Source organism: Palaemon carinicauda, chromosome 9 (assembly GCF_036898095.1).
Source record: "Palaemon carinicauda isolate YSFRI2023 chromosome 9, ASM3689809v2, whole genome shotgun sequence".
NCBI classification, from domain to species: Eukaryota; Metazoa; Arthropoda; class Malacostraca; order Decapoda; family Palaemonidae; genus Palaemon; species Palaemon carinicauda.
The window spans coordinates 150,640,947-150,665,634 of record NC_090733.1 but is presented as its reverse complement, the minus strand read 5'-3'; the positions used below and the strand labels follow the sequence as shown (position 1 = coordinate 150,665,634).

The 24,688-nt window shown below is 37.6% G+C and overlaps 1 protein-coding gene across 1 annotated transcript; it reads left to right on the top strand.

Annotated features, from left to right (window-relative positions):
* Window positions 1–8,711: 8,711 nt before the first annotated feature.
* On the top strand, window positions 8,712–24,338 carry LOC137646933 (protein mago nashi homolog). Its single transcript, XM_068380005.1, has 4 exons — window positions 8,712–8,886; window positions 11,944–12,002; window positions 23,327–23,520; window positions 23,787–24,338. Exons 1-4 carry the CDS (start codon window positions 8,796–8,798, stop codon window positions 23,884–23,886), a joined length of 444 nt encoding a protein of 147 aa, XP_068236106.1. The 5' UTR covers window positions 8,712–8,795; the 3' UTR covers window positions 23,887–24,338.
* The last annotated feature ends 350 nt before the right edge of the window (window positions 24,339–24,688 follow it).

The following is a 24,688-nucleotide window of genomic DNA, read 5'->3' as shown; positions in this document are numbered from 1 at the left end:
TGATTTATTAGAAATTATGGATTCTCTTTTATTAGGAAAGTATATGAGACCTACACATATCAGAGAAATTAACTTAAAGTATCTATGCCTTCTTTATTGCTTCAAAATATTCAAGACAAAAATTGAAATGTTTAAAGAAAAAAAATGATACTGCAGATTTCACATATTTCTCATTTCTTGTGGCATATTATTATTATTATTATTATTATTATTATTATTATTATTATTATTATTATTATTATTATTATTATTATTATTATTATTATTATTATTATTCTCAATTGCTGAGCTACAACCCTAGTTGGAAGACCAGGATGCTTTATAGTATATAATTCGCTAGATAATTTGTGCATTTTTTTTTTTAAACTTGACACATTGTAGGCTTGCTTTTCTGACAAACACAACATCTTCACTGTCCAGTAGATCTTACAAAACGGTTAACATGATATCTAATAGCCTCTGGGAAAGTTTGCTGAACCTCCTCGCCTGTCTCTTCCCGTTTGAATTTTGATGATGACCGAGCTATTTCTCTCCCATATTCCATATGCTGAACCCTTGTGGTAGAATTTATATGCTTCTAGAATTTATATGCTGCACCGACAAACAAATTCAGGATATATAGATATTTCACTACTTCTCAGAACGCAGTCTATATCTATGAGGTGAGTGCATTCTGTCACAGACAAAAAGCAGAGATATAATTAACGAACTGGTGTTTTTCAAGTTTTCTTTCACATTTCTATGATTGGCAATTCTATAATAATTACTTGCAACAGTTATAATAGTATTGTTGTTCCATCTTGTACATAATACTGTTTTATCTGATTTATAATCAAACGATCCATATATTTTCTCTTTATTTCTTTGAAGTGAGGGAACATTTTCTTTTACGATTTTCACGAACTGTCCTACATTCACGAATATTCTTATGTACTGACTCACTCAGGATATCATAATTAGCAAAAAAGAAATATAAATAAATACTTGTTCACCTTTATTAGCCACTGGCTGCAACACACACACACACACATACACACACACACACACACACACACACACACACACACACACATATATATATATATATATATATATATATATATATATATATATATATATATATATATATATATATATATATATATATATATGACAGCATGGGTTTCGAGAGGTGAGGCTCCCTTTACTTCATTACGACCGTATATTCCAAAATTATAAGAATACCCATCTCCACCGTACAGCATCCACATCTTGTAGCCAAAACTCAAAACATTGTTTCTCACGAAAAGTACCATTTTCCTCACACCTCTTTTTGAGCATTTCCAGTCTAGGTAAAACTCTTGCCCTCTTGTACTCAGCTGAGTTGAATCAGTGGAATTTCAAAAGTTCAAACGAATGTTTTTATGTTGAACAGTCTGACATAAGTCTTTATAGTTTACATATGAAATATCTGTTTTAATGTTGTTATTGTTTTTAAAATGTTTTATTTAAATTGTTCATTAATTCTTTTATCGTTTATTTATTTCCTTTCCCAACTTGGCTATTTTTCCTTGTTGGAGCCCTTGGGCTTATAGCATCTTGCTTTTAAAACTAGGATTGTAGCTTAGCTAGTAATAATAATAATAATAATAATAATAATAATAATAATAATAATAATAATAATAATAATAATAATAACTGATCGAAACCTGTCTCTACTCATTGTTTTGGAGAATATTGGTATTCTAAGGCTTCACTAGTTAACCATAATCCTTTTCAGGTGGTACGCTGTGAAATCCACTAATGAGTAATAAACCTAGACACTTCCTCATTTCATCCTCATCTCCATTGAAGTTCTTGCAGTTCTTATCCCTTACTGCATGTATATTTGTCTGCTCTGTTATATGCTCAACCGTTTCGTCAGTATAGCTTAGTTGGAATACAGATTTAAAGGCCGCTCATGAATGGCAGAGGTAAGGGACAGTGACAATGCCACAGCACAACACAATGCACTAGAAACTGACCATATATATATATATATATATATATATATATATATATATATATATATATATATATATATATATATATATATATATATATATTTATATATATGTATATTTATATATATATATATATATATATATATATATATATATATATAAAGAGAGAGAGAGAGAGAGAGAGAGAGAGAGAGAGAGAGAGAGAGAGAGAGAGAGAGAGAGAGAGAGAGAACTGGGAAGTATACATATGATCAGCCCCCAAGCCCCTTCGTCACCCAAGCTATTAAGAAGTGTGTCTTGTAGAGGAGGAAATAACAGTGTTGTATTGACTTAGAAAAACAAATAGGATTTAGTCTATGAAAATACAACAAGGTAATTACATGTGCATAAATTAAACTGAAAATTGTGTATTATAATGTTGTTTTTATCTCAAAAATTGGTAATTAAACAAAATATTTCAACGAAGAAGAATATTTCGGAGAAGGAGGAAAGGAGAAAGCTGACCAGAAACATCGACCCCACATAGAAGTGAGAAAAGATGTAGACAAAAAAGAAAAAGAAGAAGAAGATTTTAACGATTTTTCCCATATTTCTCATCTATATAGTTATTAAGGAACCTATCATTTCTATAAGAACTCTCTTACATTGTAGAGACATAGAGGAGTCCATATTAAGGGCAAGATGCTTTCTATGACGATTTTTGTGTCCCAAAACTGAAACGTTGGTGTGCAATTAAGAAAAGGCGATCTGATACGATAGTCGATGCTTCATATACTTAATGATATTGGCCGTAAGCATGTAAACAGTATCATTTTTCATGGTCTTAACTTTTATCTCCAACAAATTAAGCCGATTTTCCGTAACGACACACCAAGTGATGCGTAGTTACCATTACTAAATAAGCAAAGAACAAGGAAATACAACAATATCTAAAAGCATCTTTGCAAAAAATCACTAAACTGATATATAGTCTGATTTTTAAATGTAGTGTCAGGCGATTTGATTTCCAAATTTTACTAAACTCAGTCATTGTGTGATTTGCTTATTTCGATCTTTCACTAAACTAATTCTAAAGACCCTGTATTGGAGATCATAGTTCCTAAATGCTTAAATGATTCTACCTCATTAATCCTTTCTCCTTCCAATGATATTTCATCTTCCATTGCATACTACGTTTCCATCATCTCTGTCTTTCTTCTATTTATCTTCAGCCCAACCTCGTGTGATATTTCACGTCTTCTGGTAAGCAATCATTGCAAATCCTGTGGTGTTCTGCTAACAAGGACAGCATCATCAGCATACTCTAGGTGTGCTAAATTCCCATCACCAATACACACACACACACACACACACACACACACACCTACATATATATATATATATATATATATATATATATATATATATGTATACATATATATATATATATATATATATATATATATATATATATATATATATATATATATATATATATATATATTGTCTGTGCATTTATGTTAGCAAACGAAACAAAGCCCTTACGCAGAAAGCTCCTTAGAGCTTTCAATCACTTTTTAATAATGGCACTCCAAAAACCTACAAGAGAGGAAGACCATTCCCACGAGTTATTTCAAAAAGAAGACAATGAAGATGGGCACGCGATTCTCGGAATGGGGAGAGTGTCACTTAGGAAACGGTAAAACATATTTCTTGTTAATTAAGAAAATGGGTTCTCTCTTTTTTCTTCTTTCCTCTTACTTTTGTTGAGCTTATTTTCTTTTTAATGGGGACGAAGCTACCGGACATAATAGCTGAGTTGTTTAATTTTTCATTGTGTTGGAGTATTATTATATAACATAATTGCTTCTTTTAAATATGTGTATACAGTAGGAATATGCATTATAGAGAGAGAGAGAGAGAGAGAGAGAGAGAGAGAGAGAGAGAGAGAGAGAGAGAGAGAGAGAGAGAGAGAGAGAGAGAGAGAGAGTAAGGGCTGATGATGATATATCTGCAGTATAAATATACTATGCATATACTGTTTACACATAATATTCTATAGCGGAAAAAGAAATAGAGAAAGAAGTAACGAATATTCTATAGCTGAGAATTACTAAAAATATATGAGATATGTCAAGCTCAGTAAAAGTGTTAGAGAGATCGTTCATATATGAACTAAGAAATGAGAATCATGTCAAAATTTTCAACAGAAAAGTATTTGCAAAACGTTCGAACTTCTGAAGTTCCTCTGACTCAATTGCCTGATTAGGAAGATCATTCCATAATTTACTCATTTCTGAAATAAAACTTCTGTAGGGCACTGTGTAGTATTGACCCTTATGATGGGGAAGGCAAGTCTTTTAGAATTAACTGCATACTTAGTGTAGGATAGTACCGTCTGGGAAAATCGGAATGCAAAATATTGTCAGAATTATGAAAAATCTTATGCAACCTGTATAAAGAACAAAGTGAACGATGGTACCAGAGATTGATATCCACATGTGGGGAAAGGAATTTATTTACTGTAAGCTTTTGTTCAACAAATTAAGATGAGAATTAGCAGTTGAAGACCACACAGGAGTACAATATTAAAAATAAAAAAAACCACTGAAAAAATTTAAACAATACTCCAGGATAGATTGATTACCGAAAATCTGAAGTCTTCCTCATTTTACCCTCTTTTTGAGCATTTGAAGAAGAAACATTGGGTGTGTTTCTCATCAGTAAAATTGCAATCATGAATCACAACTATAATTTCAAATAAATTGTATACAGTTAAAGAGATGTTGTCAATGAAAATATCTGGTTGTTATGGAGCCACTGGCCTTGACCTACTTACAATCATATTTTGAATTTTATTAGGGTTCATCTTTATGCCCCATAATTTGTACTATGTACTAATTTCAACTAGATCTCTATTACGGGAACCAGAGACTCCAAATCTACATTCATGAAATAGAATTGATGCAAAGAGAATAACATCATCTGCATGTGCAACGAGCTTGTTTTCGAGGCCAAACCACATATCAGGCGTATATAATGTAAAATGAAAAGTAATATACATACATACATAAGTGTGTATATATATATATATATATATATATATATATATATATATATATATATATATATATATATATACACACTCACATATAAATAAATAAATATATATATATATATATATATATATATATATATATATATATATATATATATATGATCATTTTTGTACATTTATATGGGATTATATATATATATATATATATATATATATATATATATATATATATATATATATATATATATATATGATCATTTTTGTACATTTATATGGGATTATATATATACATATATATATGTATATATATATATATATATATATATATATATATATATATATATATATATATATATATATATATATATATATATATATATATATAATTCATAAACACCTCTTAATATCGGATTCTCTCTATCTCGGGATCAGAGACCCAAGGTGGAATCAGCTACAATATCAAAGATGATTCCCTCTTGGACCTCTAATCCCAAGGTAGAGAAAATCCGATATTAAGAGGTGTTTAGGCTTATATGATATATATATATATATATATATATATATATATATATATATATATATATATATATATATATAAACACATGTTTGTATGTGTGTCTGTGTGTCTATATATACATTTACGAGTATATATGTATGTGTCCATATTACAAAAGATATGATAGATTTACACACTTTATTTATGGATTTCCTAAACAACGACTTCCGTCTAATTTCTGTCTCTGTCTGTCTGTCTGGGATGATGTGAAGAACCGGGTTGGGCTGGCGTATCCATTTTGAAAAAAGGGAATACTTTAGGATTAAAGAGAAATTAAGCATAGAAGAGAATTCCAAAGCTAAAATATGACCTGTTTGTTAAGAGAGAAGAAAACCAACCAATTGAATAGCATCTATGAGAGAGAGAGAGAGAGAGAGAGAGAGAGAGAGAGAGAGAGAGAGAGAGAGAGAGAGAGAGAGAGAGAGAGTGGCGGGTGCATTAAATTAGATAAGAAGCTTTGAAGAAATTAAAATTATTTCAGAATACAAAATAAATTCAGTCGTCTTCTAGCGATGAGTCTATATATAAGCAGGAAGTTCCTTTCACCAATGGTAAGCTTATTACCCTCCGAAGGATATCTTGATTAAATGAAAGGAAAAGCCACCTCCTTTCATAGATTATTCATATGGCTTTTCTATTCTAGCGTGTTACATATGATATTTTTTCATATTTTCTTAGATTATTGCTTTTATGAATTTTATTCGTTATTTCTCTATTTCATTTCAGCACAGAACTGCTATCCCTGTTGGATACCATGATTTGTTGTATACTGCTTCTCCAATTTGGGTTGTAGCTTGGCTAACAACAACAACAACAACCAATGAAAAGAAGATGAAACAGATAAAGATATGAAAAACGTTGCCTTTTCTTATTGTTATAACACATTATGCAGATAGCAGAGATGATATTATGAGCAATAGAACGAAAAAATATGATAATAATGTTAATAACAATGAAAAAGAGAAAGCCACACATAAACAGTTTGAAGATCATTCATCTCTCTTTATGTACTTCGGGAAACGTTTAAACAAGTTTATAAAGACACTGAAAAGGTTTTTTCACATTCATTGTAACTCTTTTTAGTGAATGATGCAAAACCTCTTCAAAGATGTTAGGGATCTTATAGGTGGTAGAAGATGAAGTGACTTATTCATGATTATCTGATTATGTTATGCCTCTGTACATTACAATGGTACAGAAAAGTGTACTTGAATTGAATGGGTTTGATAGTCGATTGAATAATAATAATAATTATAATAATAATAATAATAGGTAGTAGGTTGGCCAGAACACCAGCTACCCGTTGAGATACTACCGCTAGAGAGTTATGGGGTCCTTTGAATGGCCGACAGCACTATATTGGATCCTTCTCTCTGGTTACGGTTCACTTTCCCATTGCCTACACATGCACTGAATAGTCTGGCCTATTCTTTGAAGATTCTCCTCTGACCTCATACATCTGACAACACTGAGATTACCCAACAATTCTTCTTGGCCCAGGGGGTTAACTACTGCACTGTAGCCTAATTGTTAAGTGGCTACTTTCCTTTTGGTAAGAGTAGAAGAAAGACTTTAGTTATGGTAAACAGCTCTTTTAGGAGAAAGACACTCCAAAATCAAACCGTTGCTCTCTAGTCTTGGATAGTGCCATAGCCTCTGTACTATGGCTTTCCACTGTCTCTTGGCCTAGAATTCTCTTGTTTGAGGGTACACTCGGGCATACTATTCTATCTTATGTCTTCTTTTCTTTAAAGTTTTTATAGTTTATATATGAGAGCTCTAATTTATTTTTGTTACTGATCTTAAAATATTTTGATTTTGATTACTCATCTTGTAGTTGTGTATTTCCTTGTTTCCGTTCCTCACTTGGGTATTTTTTCCTGTTGGAGCCCTTATGGCTATATCATCTTGCTTTTTCAACTAAGGTTATAGCTTGACTTGTAATAATAATAATAATAATAATAATAATAATTATAGATGCCTACTGTAGGCTTTAGAGCCTTTAGATATGCGGCCCCTAAACTATACAATAAACTCCCACTAGGCATCCGAGACTGAAGATATTAAGGCTTTCAAAAGAAAAAATGAAGACTTTCTTGTCCTCTACGTGTTTCGTTAGAGGGAATTTGACAATAAACAAGCATTATGCAGTGTGAAATGTTGAATGCTGTGGAACGAACATGATAAAATGATTGTGAAAGTCCTGTAGAGAGTATGGTTCCCCTTCTGTATAGGACCAGAGAAGCAGCCTTTAAAGCAATGAAAGTATCAACTTCACCCCTGTTGTTATAATTTTAATTTTCATCTTTCATGCTCAACATTGTCTTGGTTACAATGATAAGTTCTTTGGTGATAAGTTCATCTAATGTAATCCCCACTGCCATTCCCGCTGACAAGCCTCAACTTTGTTATTTCTTCAATTTTCTTTAAACTTTATTATATGCTTTACCTTTCGCGTCTCTTTCGAGTTCTCGTTTATTTTGTAAAGCGCCGTTACATAGATGTAACATCACAATTTAATGAATCATAATATCCTAAAAAGATAAATTATTAAGTAGTAGGCTTCTTTCTACATTTATATAAATTATATGTTAGTTATTTTACTGTATTTTCAGCGTTTTTTAAGACGTGTAAGCATATTTTTTAGGAAAAGCTATTATTGAATAGTAGTAGAAGGAGTAGTAGTAGCAGACTACATTAGTTGTGGAATTAGCTTTTGATAATTAGTAGGAGAAACTCAAGTAAATTTAAGCAAAGAAAATCCTTTTATTGTAAAAATTATAATAGTAAAAAGTAAAAATGCTATAAAATCGTAAAATTTACCATAATTTTGTTGATAACAATGGAAATATTGCAAATTTGCAATTAGGTACGAATTGACAGCTGCGGCGGCTGCACCCAATACGGCGAGAAGAATTCGGCTTCAGTCACAGGGTTGCCAGGTTTTCTAAATGAGAAAAGGTCAATTTCTAATCAACAGAGGCTTTAAAAGGTCAACCCATTAATAGAAAAAGGTCAAAAATATAGTATTTAAGGCTCGGCTTTTTTCATATTACTAAAGGCCAACCTATTTTAATACAAAAGGTCAAATTTGAGTTTTTTTTTGGCCGGAAAAAAGGCCAAACTGGCAACCCTGTGAATCAGTCACTTCGCCCCGGTAAACAATTCCACACCCGTTATAAGTTTTCTCCAGATTTTGTCACATCTTCGTTGAATCGCTATGTCCAGTGGGGATTTTTATATTCGATACTACGTCGGACACAAAGGAAAGTTCGGCCACGAGTTTTTGGAATTTGAATTTAGACCAGATGGTGAGTATAACAAATTTTTTCCCGTGAAAATCGGCTCGTAATTTTTTTCCCATCTAGTTGGCCAGCGATCTAGTTTTAGAAAGTCAGGCTACTATAGTGCTCCCAAACGAAAGTGGCAGCTGAGAGCTTATTTTTTCGCATCGAATCTTGAATATTTCGGTCATTTTATCTGGAGAAGCCCTAAAGCAGAGGATGGATTAAGGTCTTAAAGGTGGGGCAGTTCAGTCGGTCATTATCCCGGATATAGTTCCCTTTTCGGCTATTTCTCCCAGGGGGCCAATGGAAAAGAAATTGGAATAGATTAAAAGTCTCTAATGCATCTAAAAACAAGGCGCACATGCCTTTATTAATTTCACATCTTTATCTGAGTGAATATGATATACGGCATTATATATATATATATATATATATATATATATATATATATATATATATATATATATATATATATATATATATATATATGTGTGTGTGTGTGTGTGTGTGTGTGTGTGGCATGTGCTTGTGATATATACACACACACACACACACACACACACACACATATATATATATATATATATATATATATATATATATATATATATATATATATATATATATATATATATATTTGTATGTGTGCGTGTTTGTGTGTATGTGTTTAAAAGGATTACAAAAAACTCCAGTGTACTGAAAAACTCTGTAGGTAGAAAAAACCCAGAAAGAATCAAAAGATTAAGATTTAGAGGTCACCCATTCTCAGAGAACAGGATTAGTCCGACTCGCTAAATCAGTTAGCCTAATACACAAATGTCAAGCTGGGCAAATTGTTTTCTTGTATCCTCACCGAGAGGTCGTGAAAGTATGAAATTATTTGAAATCTATACGAAATATTAAGAAGAACTGTCATTCGACTGCCACTTTCGTTTGGGAGCACTATAGTAAAGCCTGAGGCAGTGTTCTAATTATTTTATGTACAGGCTATTCGTGAAGAAATAGTAATGGTGTTATTTTATTATTCCTTTTATAAACCTTTAATTTACCGCCGCATTTCTTCATTAACGAAGTCTTTCAAATAGAGTTGGTTTACGTTTATCCTACACCACGGTTCACTAGTCATGTCCCGGTAGGCTTCGTAGCCTTGTCACTAGCATATATAGTAGTCCAAACACAGGCTTCCCTGTTTTGCTCTATGCTATAGGGATAGATCTAGTGCTTATTTTGGTTAAGAAAGAGATAAGTAGCCCACTTAATAGGTGAATTTAAATTAGGGAGCCTTTGTATATCAGCGGCCAGTTCCTCACAGGCCAGACTAGGCTGAGATATTGTAGCCTCTATGAACTGCTATGTTTTAAGACTACTCGCCTACCTTACTTACTCACCGGGGGTTGTCTGTGGTCATCTCAGTACCTATTGTCTAATCTTAAAATGACGGAAGAGTGTTATTTATACAATAAATTTGAGAGAATGGATGTGTAGTAGTAACGTATCGTTCATACAACATATCCAAATAAGATGATTTTTTTCCCATTTTGTGCACTACTGAATTACTAAACTTTGAGAACGATTCTTACACCTATATTTATATACTAGACATAAGAATGTAGTAGTGTCCAAATAAAGGTAATTGGATTTACAGACATTATCAACTTTCCACCAACTTGCAGCTTTTGAATGGTTGATGACCAATGAGTCGACCTTAAATAATTGGCATTCTTTTGTCTTGTAATGTTGTTTACCAGCAGGTGCGGCAAGATTAAAGGGAGCCTTTGTATATCAGCGGTCAGTTCCTCCCGCGTGCACAAAAGATGGACACCAACTAACCTAAACTTCCATCCCTAACTTAACTTAAGAGCCGTGTCCTTACTTACCTAACCAGGTGGCTAGACCTCCCTTACACTATCGTATTCTTAGTTAGCTGTCATCATACATACAGGTTGCCGCTATTGTACATACACCCCTATTAATGTTTGCAGTAATACCTGAATTTTTAAAATTGTTGAGATATTTTTTTTATATGATTTTGTCGAATTTAACATATATTTCTGTTTCCTTTACAAATATTTCATCAGCCTAAACTTTTACGACCCTTAGTTATTTAACAGTGGCAAAAGACGATACCTCAATACAGTACTGTATACAAAGGATTCTTGTAATTGGACAAAACAGAAATTAGCAAAATACTGGAATAATGTTAACCTAACCTAACGTCACCTAGGGCACCAGATCATGCTTAGCCTAGTTGGTCTTGTTCCTCATTAGTTATATTTAGATTAAGGAATAAACAAGAATAAAAAATTTCAATACAGTATCACAAAATGGAATGGATTTTATAAATCAATTTACAGTTTGAGTAAGAAGCAATTGTATAGGATTAAATTTCAACTCTGTACCATCGAATGTTGTGATTAGTATTCATTGTGCATTTTGAAATTGGCTAGCCAGAAAAGTCTCAACTTCATCAATCCTAATATCAATCATGTAGATATTTATTTAAAATGAGCTTGTTTGTTTTAAAGTAAATATATATATGATTATAAAGCAAATGTTTTTTTTTTTTTTTAATAGAATTAGAGACTATGTTTACAAATTTTGATTATTTACACATTCATCCTATCCTATTAGCTTGTTTGTGGGTTGCAATATTTATACCAATATGCATGAAGAAATGTATTATCTTGAATGTTCACAAGTTTAACATTGCTAAATTAGTAGGCTACATGGAAGAATGTAATCCTTGTGTGCTGTGGTTATGTGATATTATGTGGCATATAGGTGGGATCAATAAAAATATATTAATTTTAGTATTTTTTATAACTACATCATGTTGATAATTGAAACTTAGGTTTTATCATGCCATTAAGTAGAAAAAAATTTCTTATTGGGATATAAAAATGTTTGTATATTTTGTTAATTTTTTATCAATATATAAAGGGTGGAAAGATATTTCATATTTTTTATGCAGAAACTAAAAGTTTTGGATATGATTTGTGCTTTAGTTTAAGTTCATTTTGTTGGATGCGCTATCTTTCACAAGTAAAATTTTTGTAATGGTTTTCAATCTCTTATCCACAGGTAAACTTCGATATGCTAATAACTCAAATTACAAGAATGACGTCATGATCCGGAAAGAGGTAAGATATTCTTTGAGGACAGTTTGTTCCTACGAGGATACAAACGCCTAAGTCCTTTATATGTGTTTACTCTTAAGACCTAAGTCAATTTACTACAATCAGGAAAAGGAAAAGAGGCCTAACTAGTAACTATGTAATAGGTTACTTGGCATTCTCACGGCTGGGCAGCACTCACAAGCTACCGCTAGGCCGAGTCACTCTGTATTCTTGGTCGTCGTTAGAGAAAAATCCCCTCCATTGCTATGATTATCAAATCTACTCTTTGATTACCCTTTCAGTGCCTTTACTCTTTTATAGTGTTTTGTAAATTATGAGTATCTTCAAGTATCATGCATACTTGGCCAGGCTTTGAAGGCCGCCATTGTGGAACCTTACATGAGCCGGGTCGAATTTGATCCTCATCCCTTTTCCCTTGAACTGCTATGGTAAGCGGCGTTCGTCCGAATCTCCTTGTGAGTATTGCAGGAAGAACTTTTATGCATGTTGCAAAAGGGATAGATCCCCTTCCCCATCTTCTTCCCTGGAGAACAAGAATCGTATACCTTCTCCTGTGATACACGATATCTCCTACCCTTAACCTCATTTACTGCAGCCCACTGTAATTTCAGTAACCAAGGAACACGGCCATGGTTTTATACACTTTTCAGATTAGTAATAGTTTTGTTAATGTTTTGTTGCTGTTGGGGTATAGCGATTATGAGTTGCTACCTGAGACTGTTCCCTAGGCATAGGCCGCATCACATGCTGCTTGGGATTCAGTCACCATAATATTAGTTCCTGATTATACGAGTGTGCTCAGTGGTGAACAATTTATTTCAGATGTTCAACATCACTCCTTCCTTTTTGGAGAACTCTCCGGTTAAAGTGCTTAAAGTTTCACTTCACTCTCATTTAAGAATACATCTGCAGAATGAGCCTGCCATATCCTCGTTTACTGAGGCAGCCCTTTGTTCCCATAATAACAAACCTTCCGTTATTTATTTGGATATTCTCTCAGTGAAGCTGGAAGGTAGCCATTATACTTAAAGTGCAAGGTGATTGGATAGGCTGAGGATGGCTGGGGTTTATCCAGCCACTTCTATATACAGTATACTCTCACAGCTGTGAGCTACGCCACTTTTTCTTTTGGCTCAGTGGAGAGTGGACGTCTCCTCTCTCTCCTCCCAAGGCTGTCGTTGGACATTTTTAATCTTTTTTTCAGGCGTGCTTGCTTTCTTCTGTCCTGGGAACGAGGGTGCTGCGTGCGGTACATTCATGTCATCGCTGGATACCGACCCTCACTTTGTGTGTCCATGTTTTAGAGGGCATCGTTGTGAGCAGGGTTCGCCCTGTGAAGTGTGTAAGGAGTGGCCTGCCTCCCAATGGGAAAAATTTGGATGGTGCAGAAAGAAGGCTAAGCGCGATCTTTCCCTCAGGGGCGAGGAAAGAGCGTTCTTCTTCTCGCACCCCCAAATCTCTTTCTAAAGCTCCTCGTTCGCGCTTTTTCGAGGGACGATCGAGCAGGAGCGCAAACCGTTCAACTCCTTGGCAACCCTGGTGTACTGGGGTGTTAGTTGCTTCCCCTAGAGGAGCAACTTCACCTCCAGCTGCCCGAGAGTCATTTTATTTTGCAGATGTTTTGCAGGTATGGCCTACCTTAGGGGTTTCTGCGCCCCCTACGAAGGAAGAACTTGTTCGTCTTTTTCAGCGCAGTGCTAGGAAGGACCCTTCGCCAGACCCTTCAACATCTCATACTTTTGCGAAGTCCGTCTGTCACCCTCTTCGGACCTTCCACACACGGATAAGGCGATCGCTCGCATTTGCCCCTCCAACAGCCTTCTGCTGACGACTATCTTACTTGCCATACTGGGACTTCATCATCCTGTAACCTCCAGCCTTCTGTTTCTTCCCGTAGGAACCCTTCAACTGCAGGTGAGGATCTTCCAGAGAACAGCGCTCCTTCCACCAGTGGTGCGCGGGGACGAGCTTCCTGTTTACTGTTCTCCGGTCCTAGACCCTCAGGCTCTATGGCATGATGCATTTTACAACAGTGGGACAACATCGACATGTACGGCTTTCCCCCATTCTGTCTGATGAAAAGACTGCTTAACAAGACCAGAGTATCCAAAGATCTAGTGATGACCCTTGTAGCTCTGCTATGGCATTATCCACAGTGGTTTCCGTACCTCCTCCAACTTCTAGTAGATCTACCGAGAAAGCTTCCTCCACGATCAGAGCTACTCAAACAACCACACACGAACATGTTCCACAGAACCAGGCAATCGCTTTGACTTCACGCCCGATGACCATCCAGCGTCTCCTCTCTCAGAAGGGCTTTTCACGTCAAGTTGCAGAGAGAATGTCCAGTTACTTGCGTAAATCCTTGGCCTCAGTCTACCAGGCAAAATGGAGAGTCTTCTGTGGTTAGTGTCGTAGTAGGATTATCTCTCCTCTCAATGCCTCTATGTCAGGATGCCTTAAAACCTTAAATCAATCCATCAATGCCTCTATACCAGTAGTAGTGGAGTTCCTTGTATACCTTCAGGAGGAAAAGCTTCTTTCAGTCTCGGCAATGAGAGGCTATTGCTCAGCCTTAAGCCTCGCCTTTAGGTTGAAAGGAGTTGACATTTCCTCTTCGTTGGAGCTCTCTTTACTCATACAGTCTACTCATAAGGAGTTTTGAGATCACTTCCCCTCAGTCAGATATTAGGGCTCCTCCTTGGAACATGGTTTGCATTTTGAGATCCTGAAAAGGACCTCCCTACGAACCATTACGCCATGCAACTGACTGAAACCTCACTTTAGCCTTGGCAAAGAGAGTCGGTGAACTTCATGGGTTCCTGTATGACATCGTCCATTCAAGGGGATGAGGGGGAAATGACACTCGGCTTCATCCCTGAGTTTATTGCTAAGACTCAAAATCCATGGGTACTGGACCCTAGATTCGGGCCCTTTCAGATTGTGAGTCTCTGTTCTGCAATCAGTGACCTAGATCAGTTGTTACTATGCTCAGTGAGGAGTTTGAGATACAGTACTTCTTAAATGCACTGCAGCAACACAGCCCTGACTAACACCTCTGCTTGTTAGCTCTGGTAGGGTAAAGAGAAAGATCACTAAGAACACTTGCCTTGCCCTGGATGCGCCAGGTGATCGAAAAAGCCTTTGCTCCTGTTCCTCCGTCGGTCAACGACCTAGAGCTCATGACGTCCTTGGCGTTTAAAGGCAACTTTTCTGTGTTACAAGTACTAGCCTAGTATAGGTCATAAATCTATACACTGTCCACATCCCCATTGTTTTCTGCGAGGAAAGCAATGGGAAACTTCTTGCTATTCCTATATAAACTCAGAATGTGTTTATAAAAGACGACAAACTCTTACTATGCTGAATTGCTCAGGTTGCTATTATACTCACTTTGTATATTTTAGAAAGGTGTTGAAGTTTATCCTAGACCACAGTCATATACTGTACTATGTAAAACCAGTTCAATGTGCATTCCAGAATTAGGACTTCCACCCACCTAAGAATGAGTCATCCAAATAAATAACGGAAGGTTTGTTAGTATGGGAATAAATGACAAATTCGAAGCTAATTTGTATTCTTCCTAACTAATACAAACTTGTAGTTATTTAAATACATTTGCCCACCATCACCTGTCCCCCAGGAGTCCTGCCTGCAATAAAAAATGATGTAGCTTACAGCTGTGAGAGTATACTGTACCCCAGGCCTACCTGCTGAAGGAGTTAGGCAGGGTTGCCACCTCGCACTTTAAGTCTAATGGCTACCTTCTAGCTTTGCTGAAAAAATATCCGAACGAATAACTACAGGTTTGTATAAGTTAAGGAAAAACAAATTATCTACAAATTTGTCATATTTGAGAGCAAAGTCGTTCAGAGAATATTGGGAGTTAAATGGCAAGACAGGATTAGAAATGAAACTACTGTATATGAAAGATTACATGAGTGCCATATGTGGATGATATGGTAAGGGGTAGATGGAGTTGGTTTGGGTATATTCTGCGCACTCCCCAAGAGGGATTCGCTCACCAAACTTTAAACTGGGCTCCACAAGGCACTAGAAGATTTGGAATACCCAGGTCTACATGGCTGATGACTATGAAGAATGGAGAAGTATTGATTTTAAAGCTCAAGATATAGTAGTGACAACTGGCAAAATCTAACCGAGGCCCTTTGCGTGAAAAGGCATAGGAGGAGATTATGATGATGCAAGAAAAGAAATTTGCTTTTCTATTCAGGAAACATTAATTTTTCAATATTAATCTTACCCGATAATCATGTAGCTGTCAACTCCGTTGCCCGACAGAATTCTACGGAAGGGATACGCCAGCGATCGCTATACAAGAGGGGGGTGTACTCACAAGCGCCACCTGTGGCCAGGTACTGCAGTACTTCTTGTTGACACCACCTCAATTTTTCCTCTGTCGTGCCTCCGGCTAGACCTACATGGATACGCTGTTGATTCTGGAGTTTTTTGCTCACGATTTGGTGATGTATTTGCTCTAGAGTTTAGCTTTCGCTATTCAGGAAGTTTTATCATTAGCTTAGCTAGCTTTTGGAATTAATTTGATTAATTATGGTGACGAAGAGAGTATGAACTCTCTTTCACTTTTAAATGGCCGACCCTTCCCTTAGACGGAAGTGTTGGTGTCTAAGAGAGTATAGACTCTCTTTATTAATTTTGCTTAACAAAAGTTATAGATTTATTTTATATCTCTCCGCCTTTTATAGGCCTCTTCGATTAACTTCCTTTTTTTATAAACTTATTAAAATTAATTTTTATATTTGTTTATATTCGACCTTTCCTAATAGTAGGCGGTCTTTTCTTGGTACCGAAGTTAATTAACATTGAGCCCGTCATTTCGGTTTTACCTGTTAACATATTATGCTATTTTAATGTTTTTGAAAGAATTTCTTTGATAGTCTCGTACTTTTTCAAAGTTGAACTAACGTTTTGTTTTGTCTCTGCAGTTGTTGACGTTCAGAACGTTCAACTTGCGCTCTATCGTTACGATAGAGAGAGAATTTTCACGGTGTCACGTTGCAGTAAGAGTAACCGTTTCTAGCGTTTTGTTCATTTTTTCTTTGCTTAATGGTTTTAATTCTAATAAAGGAACTTTTTATTTGGGAAATATTTCACTTTTTTTCCTTTAACAATAATATGTTTTAACGATATATATGATTGGGCTCTTCTCTCAGGTTCTAAGTCAAGAGAGAGAGAGAGAGAGAGATAGAGACGGAGGGAGAGAGAGCTGGATAAACGTTTCGTTCAAGCGAGTAACGTTGTTATCGTTTTTGCTCTTCTCCCTAGTCTCTTTAGGGGAAGAAGGTAAACGTTTCTAGAGTTTTATTCTTGTTCTCAAGCTTTATGCGGTGAGAGATTTTAAACGTAGTTTATTTGATCTAGTGTTTAGTCTCTTTCCAGCCACTGAATTATTTATCTTTCATTAGATTTTTCTGTTACATTGTAATTCTGTTTTCGCAATTACTAACTTTTAAGGAAGGATAGAATTGCGTGTTTCAGGTACAAACCACTTAAAGTTTCGAGTTCAGTGAAATAAGTGCAAACAGAAAATCAAAAGTGATAAGTGATTAGCGCAAAGTGTGTCAGTGTTGTGCGTGAGGGTACTTCTGTGCGTGCCAGTCGTCCTCCCAGTCCGGGACCTCTTGCAAGCTCCCAAGCCCAGGGGAGAAGCAATGTCGAAGGGCAAAAGGGTTCGGCAGGCCTTGATCGGTGCACAGAAGTATCCTCGGTGGTTGCGGGCGTGTCTTACAGAGACCGTCACTCCCACCCGCAGACGATTGAGCCCTTATTTTGCTCGTCTGCAGAAGAAATTTCGGGGAGAAAACGCTGGACTCAGGTCTCAAGACCTCTTAAACGTAAAGTCCAGACCTCTAGAGTTCAACAACCCGGATGCAGTCATTGGGTTAGCTCTGACTCTCCGCAGTCATCAGGTGACTGCACACCTCCTAAGAGAGGTAAGGCGATGCCTCAACAGACCTCATCTTCTGTTAAGGCTTTGCCTCAACAGACCTTATCGTCTGTTGATCCCAAGATGACTTTGCTGCAGTCCATGCAGTCGCAGCTTGCGGTCTTAATGCGTGAGTTTCAGGCTGAGAAGGTTACACCTCCTCCTGCGAGCGCTCCGCCTCACCGCAGTCCAGTCTGCCAGGCGTACGAAGTTGAGGTTCCTCAAGCTACCCTACCGCGTTCGGAGTTGCCAGTTACCAGCGTTGTGCAGCAACCTCAACCTTCCTTAAGGCAACCTCAACAATGGGAGCAGGAGTCTTATGCCTTGAGGCAAGATTTTCTTGCAGTTAGACCATCTTCGAGGCAACAACCTTTTGAGGTACGACAACCTCTACCATCCTTGAGGCAGCCACCTCAGCTCTCGCAGCTGCTACCTCAACTTTCCTCAAGGCGAGAGCCTCAACTCTTGAGGCTAGCTCCTCAGGAACCTCAACTCGTGAGACAGGAACTGCGTTCTGCGCAGCCGCTACCTCAACTCTCGCAGCTCACACCTCAAGAACCTCAACTCGTGAGTCAAGAGCCTCTCTCTGCGCAGCCACCTCAACCCTTGAGGCAAGCGCAACTCTTGAGGCAGGAACCTCATGCTATGAGTCAGCCACCTCAACGCATGCATCTGCCACTTTCTCCTCAACTTGAGCCTCTTCCCATTCAACTTTGAAATAACAAATGACAATAATAACACCTCATTACTTTCATAACTTGCATTTGTAATCATATACATGTATGCCTACACAAACATTATGATAATGGAGGTTATTCGTATTACTTAAATAAAAAAAATATATATGTATTCCTTGCAATATATTTTTAACAAAATCGCAAAATATGGCAAAAATATCTTCAAAACAAAATGAATCATGAGTTATGAATGTAATGTAAATATTATGTTGATATTAAAACCCCATGCAAGCATGCATGAAGTAATGCAGTGTTGCCAACAGGGCGAGTTTCCCTTTCCTGAGGTGAAGTAGATTATAGTACGTATATTTAGTGCAGCTTAATTCTACGATTATCATGCCGGCTATCAAATTCATCAACAAAACAGTCTAAATCAATTCCCTCGACACGTGCACTTTCAATGGACAGTAATGCGATATTACTCAATCTAGCACTGGTCATGGAATTTCTGAGAAATGTTACACGCCATGCAACATGCTCTGCTTACCTTACAGCATGCTCTGCATACCTTACCGCATGCTTCTCAGTCACACATCTTTGGTTGTTGCCAACTCACTAGACTGTCAAGCAGTTTCATAACGTTGCCTTCTAGTCTGCTGCTTTTGCATCAGTGAAACCCTCACTGAGAGAACTTAGCTTTTCTCGGATATGGTCCCTGTACATGGGAAAGTGCTTTTCTCCCTCCTTCTGATATTCCCTTGAGGACTCTGTCATTTGGAGAGGAGCCTTTAGCTGCGTAGCCTCCTATGGACTTTTATTTAAGCATAACATGCTTCCAGGGAAGGTAATGGTTCCACTTTCAGTCGCTAACCCCGTCTGTTACCACACCTGCTCCCATAGACCTTGAGCTGTGTTGCAAGACATGCAGTCCAAGCTTAGTCCTTGTTAGAGGATTTTTTGTTTACGGAGTCAGTGTGTCACTGGGAAGACGTTCAACAACCAGCAGAAGTGACTTGTTGTGACGCAGTGCGGCAACCTCAGCAACCCGATAAGGAGTTGTCTGTACGACCCAGACAGTCTAGACAGCTTCGGGTTGTCACTGTACTTCCTCGCTTCCCCATGGTTGACAGTTCACAGACTGTGCAGCAGTACCATGATCTTGTGTCCGGCTCCGTCAGACGACTGGCTTTTAAGAGCTCCCACAAGTCGTCGCTGTCTGGAGATTCTCAGATGGACTATGGATCTGACCAAGGAACTGGGCCTCCTGGTCAATTTTGAGGAGTCTCAGCTCGTCCCATCCCAGACCATTGTCTACCTGGGTATGGATCTTCAGAGTCGAGCTTTTCGGGCTTTTCCGTCGGCCCCAAGGATCTTCCAAGCCCTAGAATGCATCCAGAGCATGCTGAGAAGGAACCGATGCTCAGTCAGGTGGTGGATGAGTCTAACAGGGACACTTTCATCGCTGGCCCTGTTCATCGTGTTAGGGAGACTCCACCTCCCCCCCCCCTTCAGTATCATCTAGCTGCTCACTGGATAAAGGACATGACGCTAGAGACGGTCTCAGTTCCTGTTTCCGAAGAGAGGAGGTCAGAAACCCGACCGCCGTCTCCTCTCGGACGCATCAGACACGGGCTGGGGTGCGACTTTGGACGGACAGGAATGCTCGGGAACATGGAATCAGGAGCAAAGGACACTTCACATCAATTGCAAGGAGTTGTTGGCGGTTCTTCTGGCCTTGATAAACTTCAAGTCCCTCCAGCTTAACAAGGTGGTGGAGGTGGACTCTGACAACACCACAGCCCTGGCTTACATCTTCAAGCAGGGAGGGACTCTTTCGTGGAAGTTGTTCTAGATCGCAAGGGACCTCCTCATCTGGTCAAAAGATCGAAAGCTCACGCTGGTAACGAGGTTCATTCAGGGCGGTATGAATGTCATGGCAGATCGCCTCAGCCGGAAGGGTCAGGTCATCCCCACAGAGTGGACCCTTCACAAGAATGTTTGCAGCAGACTTTGGGCCCTGTGGGGTCAGCCAACCATAGATCTGTTCGCTACCTCGATAACCTAGAGACTCCTGTTGTATTGTTCTCCGATTCCAGACCCAGCAGCAGTTCACGTGGATGCTTTTCTGCTGGATTGGTCCCATCTCGACCTGTATGCATTCCCGCCGTTCAAGATTGTCAACAGGGTACTTCAGAAGTTCTCCTCTCGCAAAGGGACACGGCTGACGTTGGTTGGCTCCGCTCTGGCCCGCGAGAGAATGGTTCATAGAGGTACTGCAATGGCTGGTCGACATTCCCAGGACTCTTCCTCTAGGAGTGAACCTTCTACGTCAACCTCACGTAAAGAAGGTACACCCAAACCTCCACGCTCTTCGTCTGACTGCCTTCAGACTTTCGAAAGACTCTCAAGAGCTAGGGGCTTTTCGAAGGAGGCAGCCAGAGCGATTGCCAGAGCAAGGCGAACATCCACTCTCAGGATCTATCAGTCTCGAGGGGAAGTCTTCCGTAGCTGGTATAAGACCAATGCAGTTTCCTCAACCAGTACCACTGTAACCCAGATTGCTGACTTCCTGTTACATCTAAGGAAAGTAAGATCCCTTTCAGCTCCTACGATCAAGGGTTACAGAAGTATGTTGGCAGCGGTTTTCCGCCACAGAGGCTTGGATCTTTCCACCAACAAAGATCTACAGGACCTCCCTAGGTCTTTTGAGACCTCAAAGGAACGTCGGTTGTCCACTCCAGGCTGGAATCTAGACGTGGTCCTAAGGTTCCTTATGTCATCAAGATTTGAACCTCTCCAATCAGCCTCTTTTTAGGACCTCACATTAAAAACTCTTTTCCTCGTGTGCTTGACAACAGCTAAAAGAGTAAGTGAGATCCACGCCTTCAGCAGGATCATTGTTTTCACATCTGAAACGGCTACATGTTCCTTGCAGCTCGGTTTTTGCTAAACGAGCTTCCTTCACGTCCTTGGCCTAAGTCGTTCGAGATCCCAAGCCTGTCCAACTTGGTGGGGAATGAACTGGAGAGAGTACTTTGCCCAGTTAGAGCTCTTAGGTACTATCTAAAAAGGTCTTAACCTTTACGAGGACAATCAGAAGCCTTATGGTGTGCTATCAAGAAACCTTCTTTTCCTAGGTCTAAGAACTCAGTTTCTTACTATTCAGGCTTCTGATTAGGGAAGCACATTCTCATCTGAATGAAGAAGACCTTGCTTTGCTGAAGGTAAGGACACATGAAGTGGGAGCTGTGGCTACTTCAGTGGCCTTCAAACAGAACCGTTCTCTGCAGAGTGTTATGGATGCAACCTATTGGAGAAGCAAGTCAGTGTTCGCATCATTCTATCTCAAAGATGTCCAGTCTCTTTACGAGTACTGCTACACCCTGGGACCATTCGTAGCAACGAATGCAGTAGTAGGCGGGGGCTCAGCCACTACATTCCCATAATCCCATAACCTTTTAACCTTTCTCTTGAATACTTTTTATGGGTTGTATGGTCGGCTAAGAAGCCTTCCACATCCTTGTTGATTTGGCGGGTGGTCAATTCTTTCTTGAGAAGCGCCGAGGTTAAAGGTTGTGATGAGGTCCTTTAGTATGGGTTGCAGCCCTTGATACTTCAGCACCTTAGATTTGTTCAGCCTCCTAAGAGGAACGATGCGCTCAGTAAGGAAGACGAACTTATTTAAGGCAGAGTAATGGCTCAAGTCGACTTCCTTACCAGGTACTCATAATTTCATTGTTATTTTGAATAACTGATAATATGAAATACGGGATACTTAGCTTCTTGATATACATGTACACTGGTTTTCACCCACCTCCCTGGGTGTGAATCAGCTACATGATTATCGGGTAAGATTAATATTGAAAAATGTTATTTTCATTAGTAAAATAAATTTTTGAATATACTTACCCGATAATCATGATTTAATTGACCCACCCTTCCTCCCCATAGAACCAGTGGACCGAGGAAAAATTGAGGTGGTGTCAACAAGAAGTACTGCAGTACCTGGCCACAGGTGGCGCTTGTGAGTACACCCCCCTCTTGTATAGCGATCGCTGGCGTATCCCTTCCGTAGAATTCTGTCGGGCAACGGAGTTGACAGCTACATGATTATCGGGTAAGTATATTCAAAAATTTATTTTACTAATGAAAATAACATATTACTATGATTCATAAAGGGAAAATATTCTTTTGGGATAAGTCAAATGGGGTTTGGCTTGGCCAAGAAGTTTCTTTTGAATAGATTGCTCGCTTGAGAAGAGAGAGCTAATAGATGAAGATAGGAATAAAAGTTGATACTGTATTGAAGAAATCAATAATGAAGTGTATTATTAGCTTAAAGGAATAAGGTTAATGGACCTGAAATTAGTAGAAAATATTAACTTAGGAATAGATAATGGGAAATGATTTAAGCAAGGGATCTTCTAGTAACAGTTAATCATAAGTTATAATGTCATGGAAGAAGAATTAAACTTAGGTTTACATAGAAATGGAACCTCCCTTATTGTTACCTTAGGGAATCTTGTTGCCTTCAATCTTTCCAATTTTGTTTTTAGTGCAATTTTTTTTTTAGAAGCTTTTACATAATTTTGAGTATTTGTGGTGTCCTGGTAAGTCTCATTTAATTATATGTTGAAATACAAGAATCATGTTGTTAAAGCTCCCCTAATTGTATTCATCAGGCCTATGTCCATCGATGTGTAATGGAAGAGTTGAAGAGAATCATTGATGATTCTGAAATCATGCAAGAAGACGATGCTCTCTGGCCACAGCCTGATCGTGTTGGAAGACAGGAACTGGAGATTGTGATTGGCGACGAACATATTTCTTTCACCACATCAAAAATAGGCTCTCTTGTAGATGTTAATAATTCCAAGTAAGTTCTTAGTTTTATCTATTGAATATCACTTATTAGATATGATGCCTAAGGACTACTGAATGAGTTTTTTCGGTGTGGGAATATCTGTAAATGAATGCAATTGAATAGTATTTATAGAAAATAATCCCAATTTACAGTAGATTTTTTAATTGAGATATTTTTCCATTTTCTCGGATAGTTTTCCCTAGATAAGTACTGTAGTTGTTTATTGCTAAACTTCTTAACTATAATCTAATGTAATTCTTATATACTTTACTTTTCAGAGATCCCGATGGCTTGAGATGTTTCTACTACCTTGTGCAAGATCTTAAGTGTCTTGTCTTCTCCTTGATTGGTCTACACTTCAAGATCAAACCCATTTAAGAAGCTTTGGAGGTGTTTGAACTTTGAACACTGAGAAATTTCTCACCTATATTTTCCCATGATAGTTATGTCTGTGGTTTTGCAATCTATATTTTGTAAGTGTACCATTTCTTGAGAATAAAATATCAAGTCCTGAAATATTTTTTTGATCATTTTGAAACTTGCTACTTGTTTTCCACTCATTTTCTTGTTCATGGATTTATTGTATGACTGAGATAGTACAAATATTTGGGACATTGAGAAAAGTATGAAACACGGTAAAGTGGTATTTGATGTCTGTAATGGAATTCATTAATGCACAGTGCTGCTTCAAGATGTCAGAGTTCATGTTAATGAAACTGATAGTGATTTGTATTATAGATGGCAAAGATGTTCTTTGAGCTATGAAAGTCTTGTGTTGAATATAAATTCTCTCCACAGTAATGTTCCTATTTCCTTAAGTAGGTATTATTCTCTTGTGAAAATGCTTACTTTCACCACTTGTTTTTTAAACTACAGCAGTACTATTTAAAGTTGACACAAGCTACATATAAAGTGTGATTTTATGTTGGGAAATATGGAAATATATTCGTTTTTCATCTACCAATTGTCTTCTACTTCATCACAGTCTACCTTAGCAGCTAACTGCCTATCAAGAGAAGTCAATTGTAACTTCAATAAAGTGAAGAAGAAACTTCACGAGTTTGAGATGGCTAAAGAATTATTTTATAATTTCAAATCATTAAAGATCATTAAAGTTAGTGGAATGTTGTACATACTGAGACGGTCAGTATAATGAGGTGCAGTGAGGAATGCATTGACA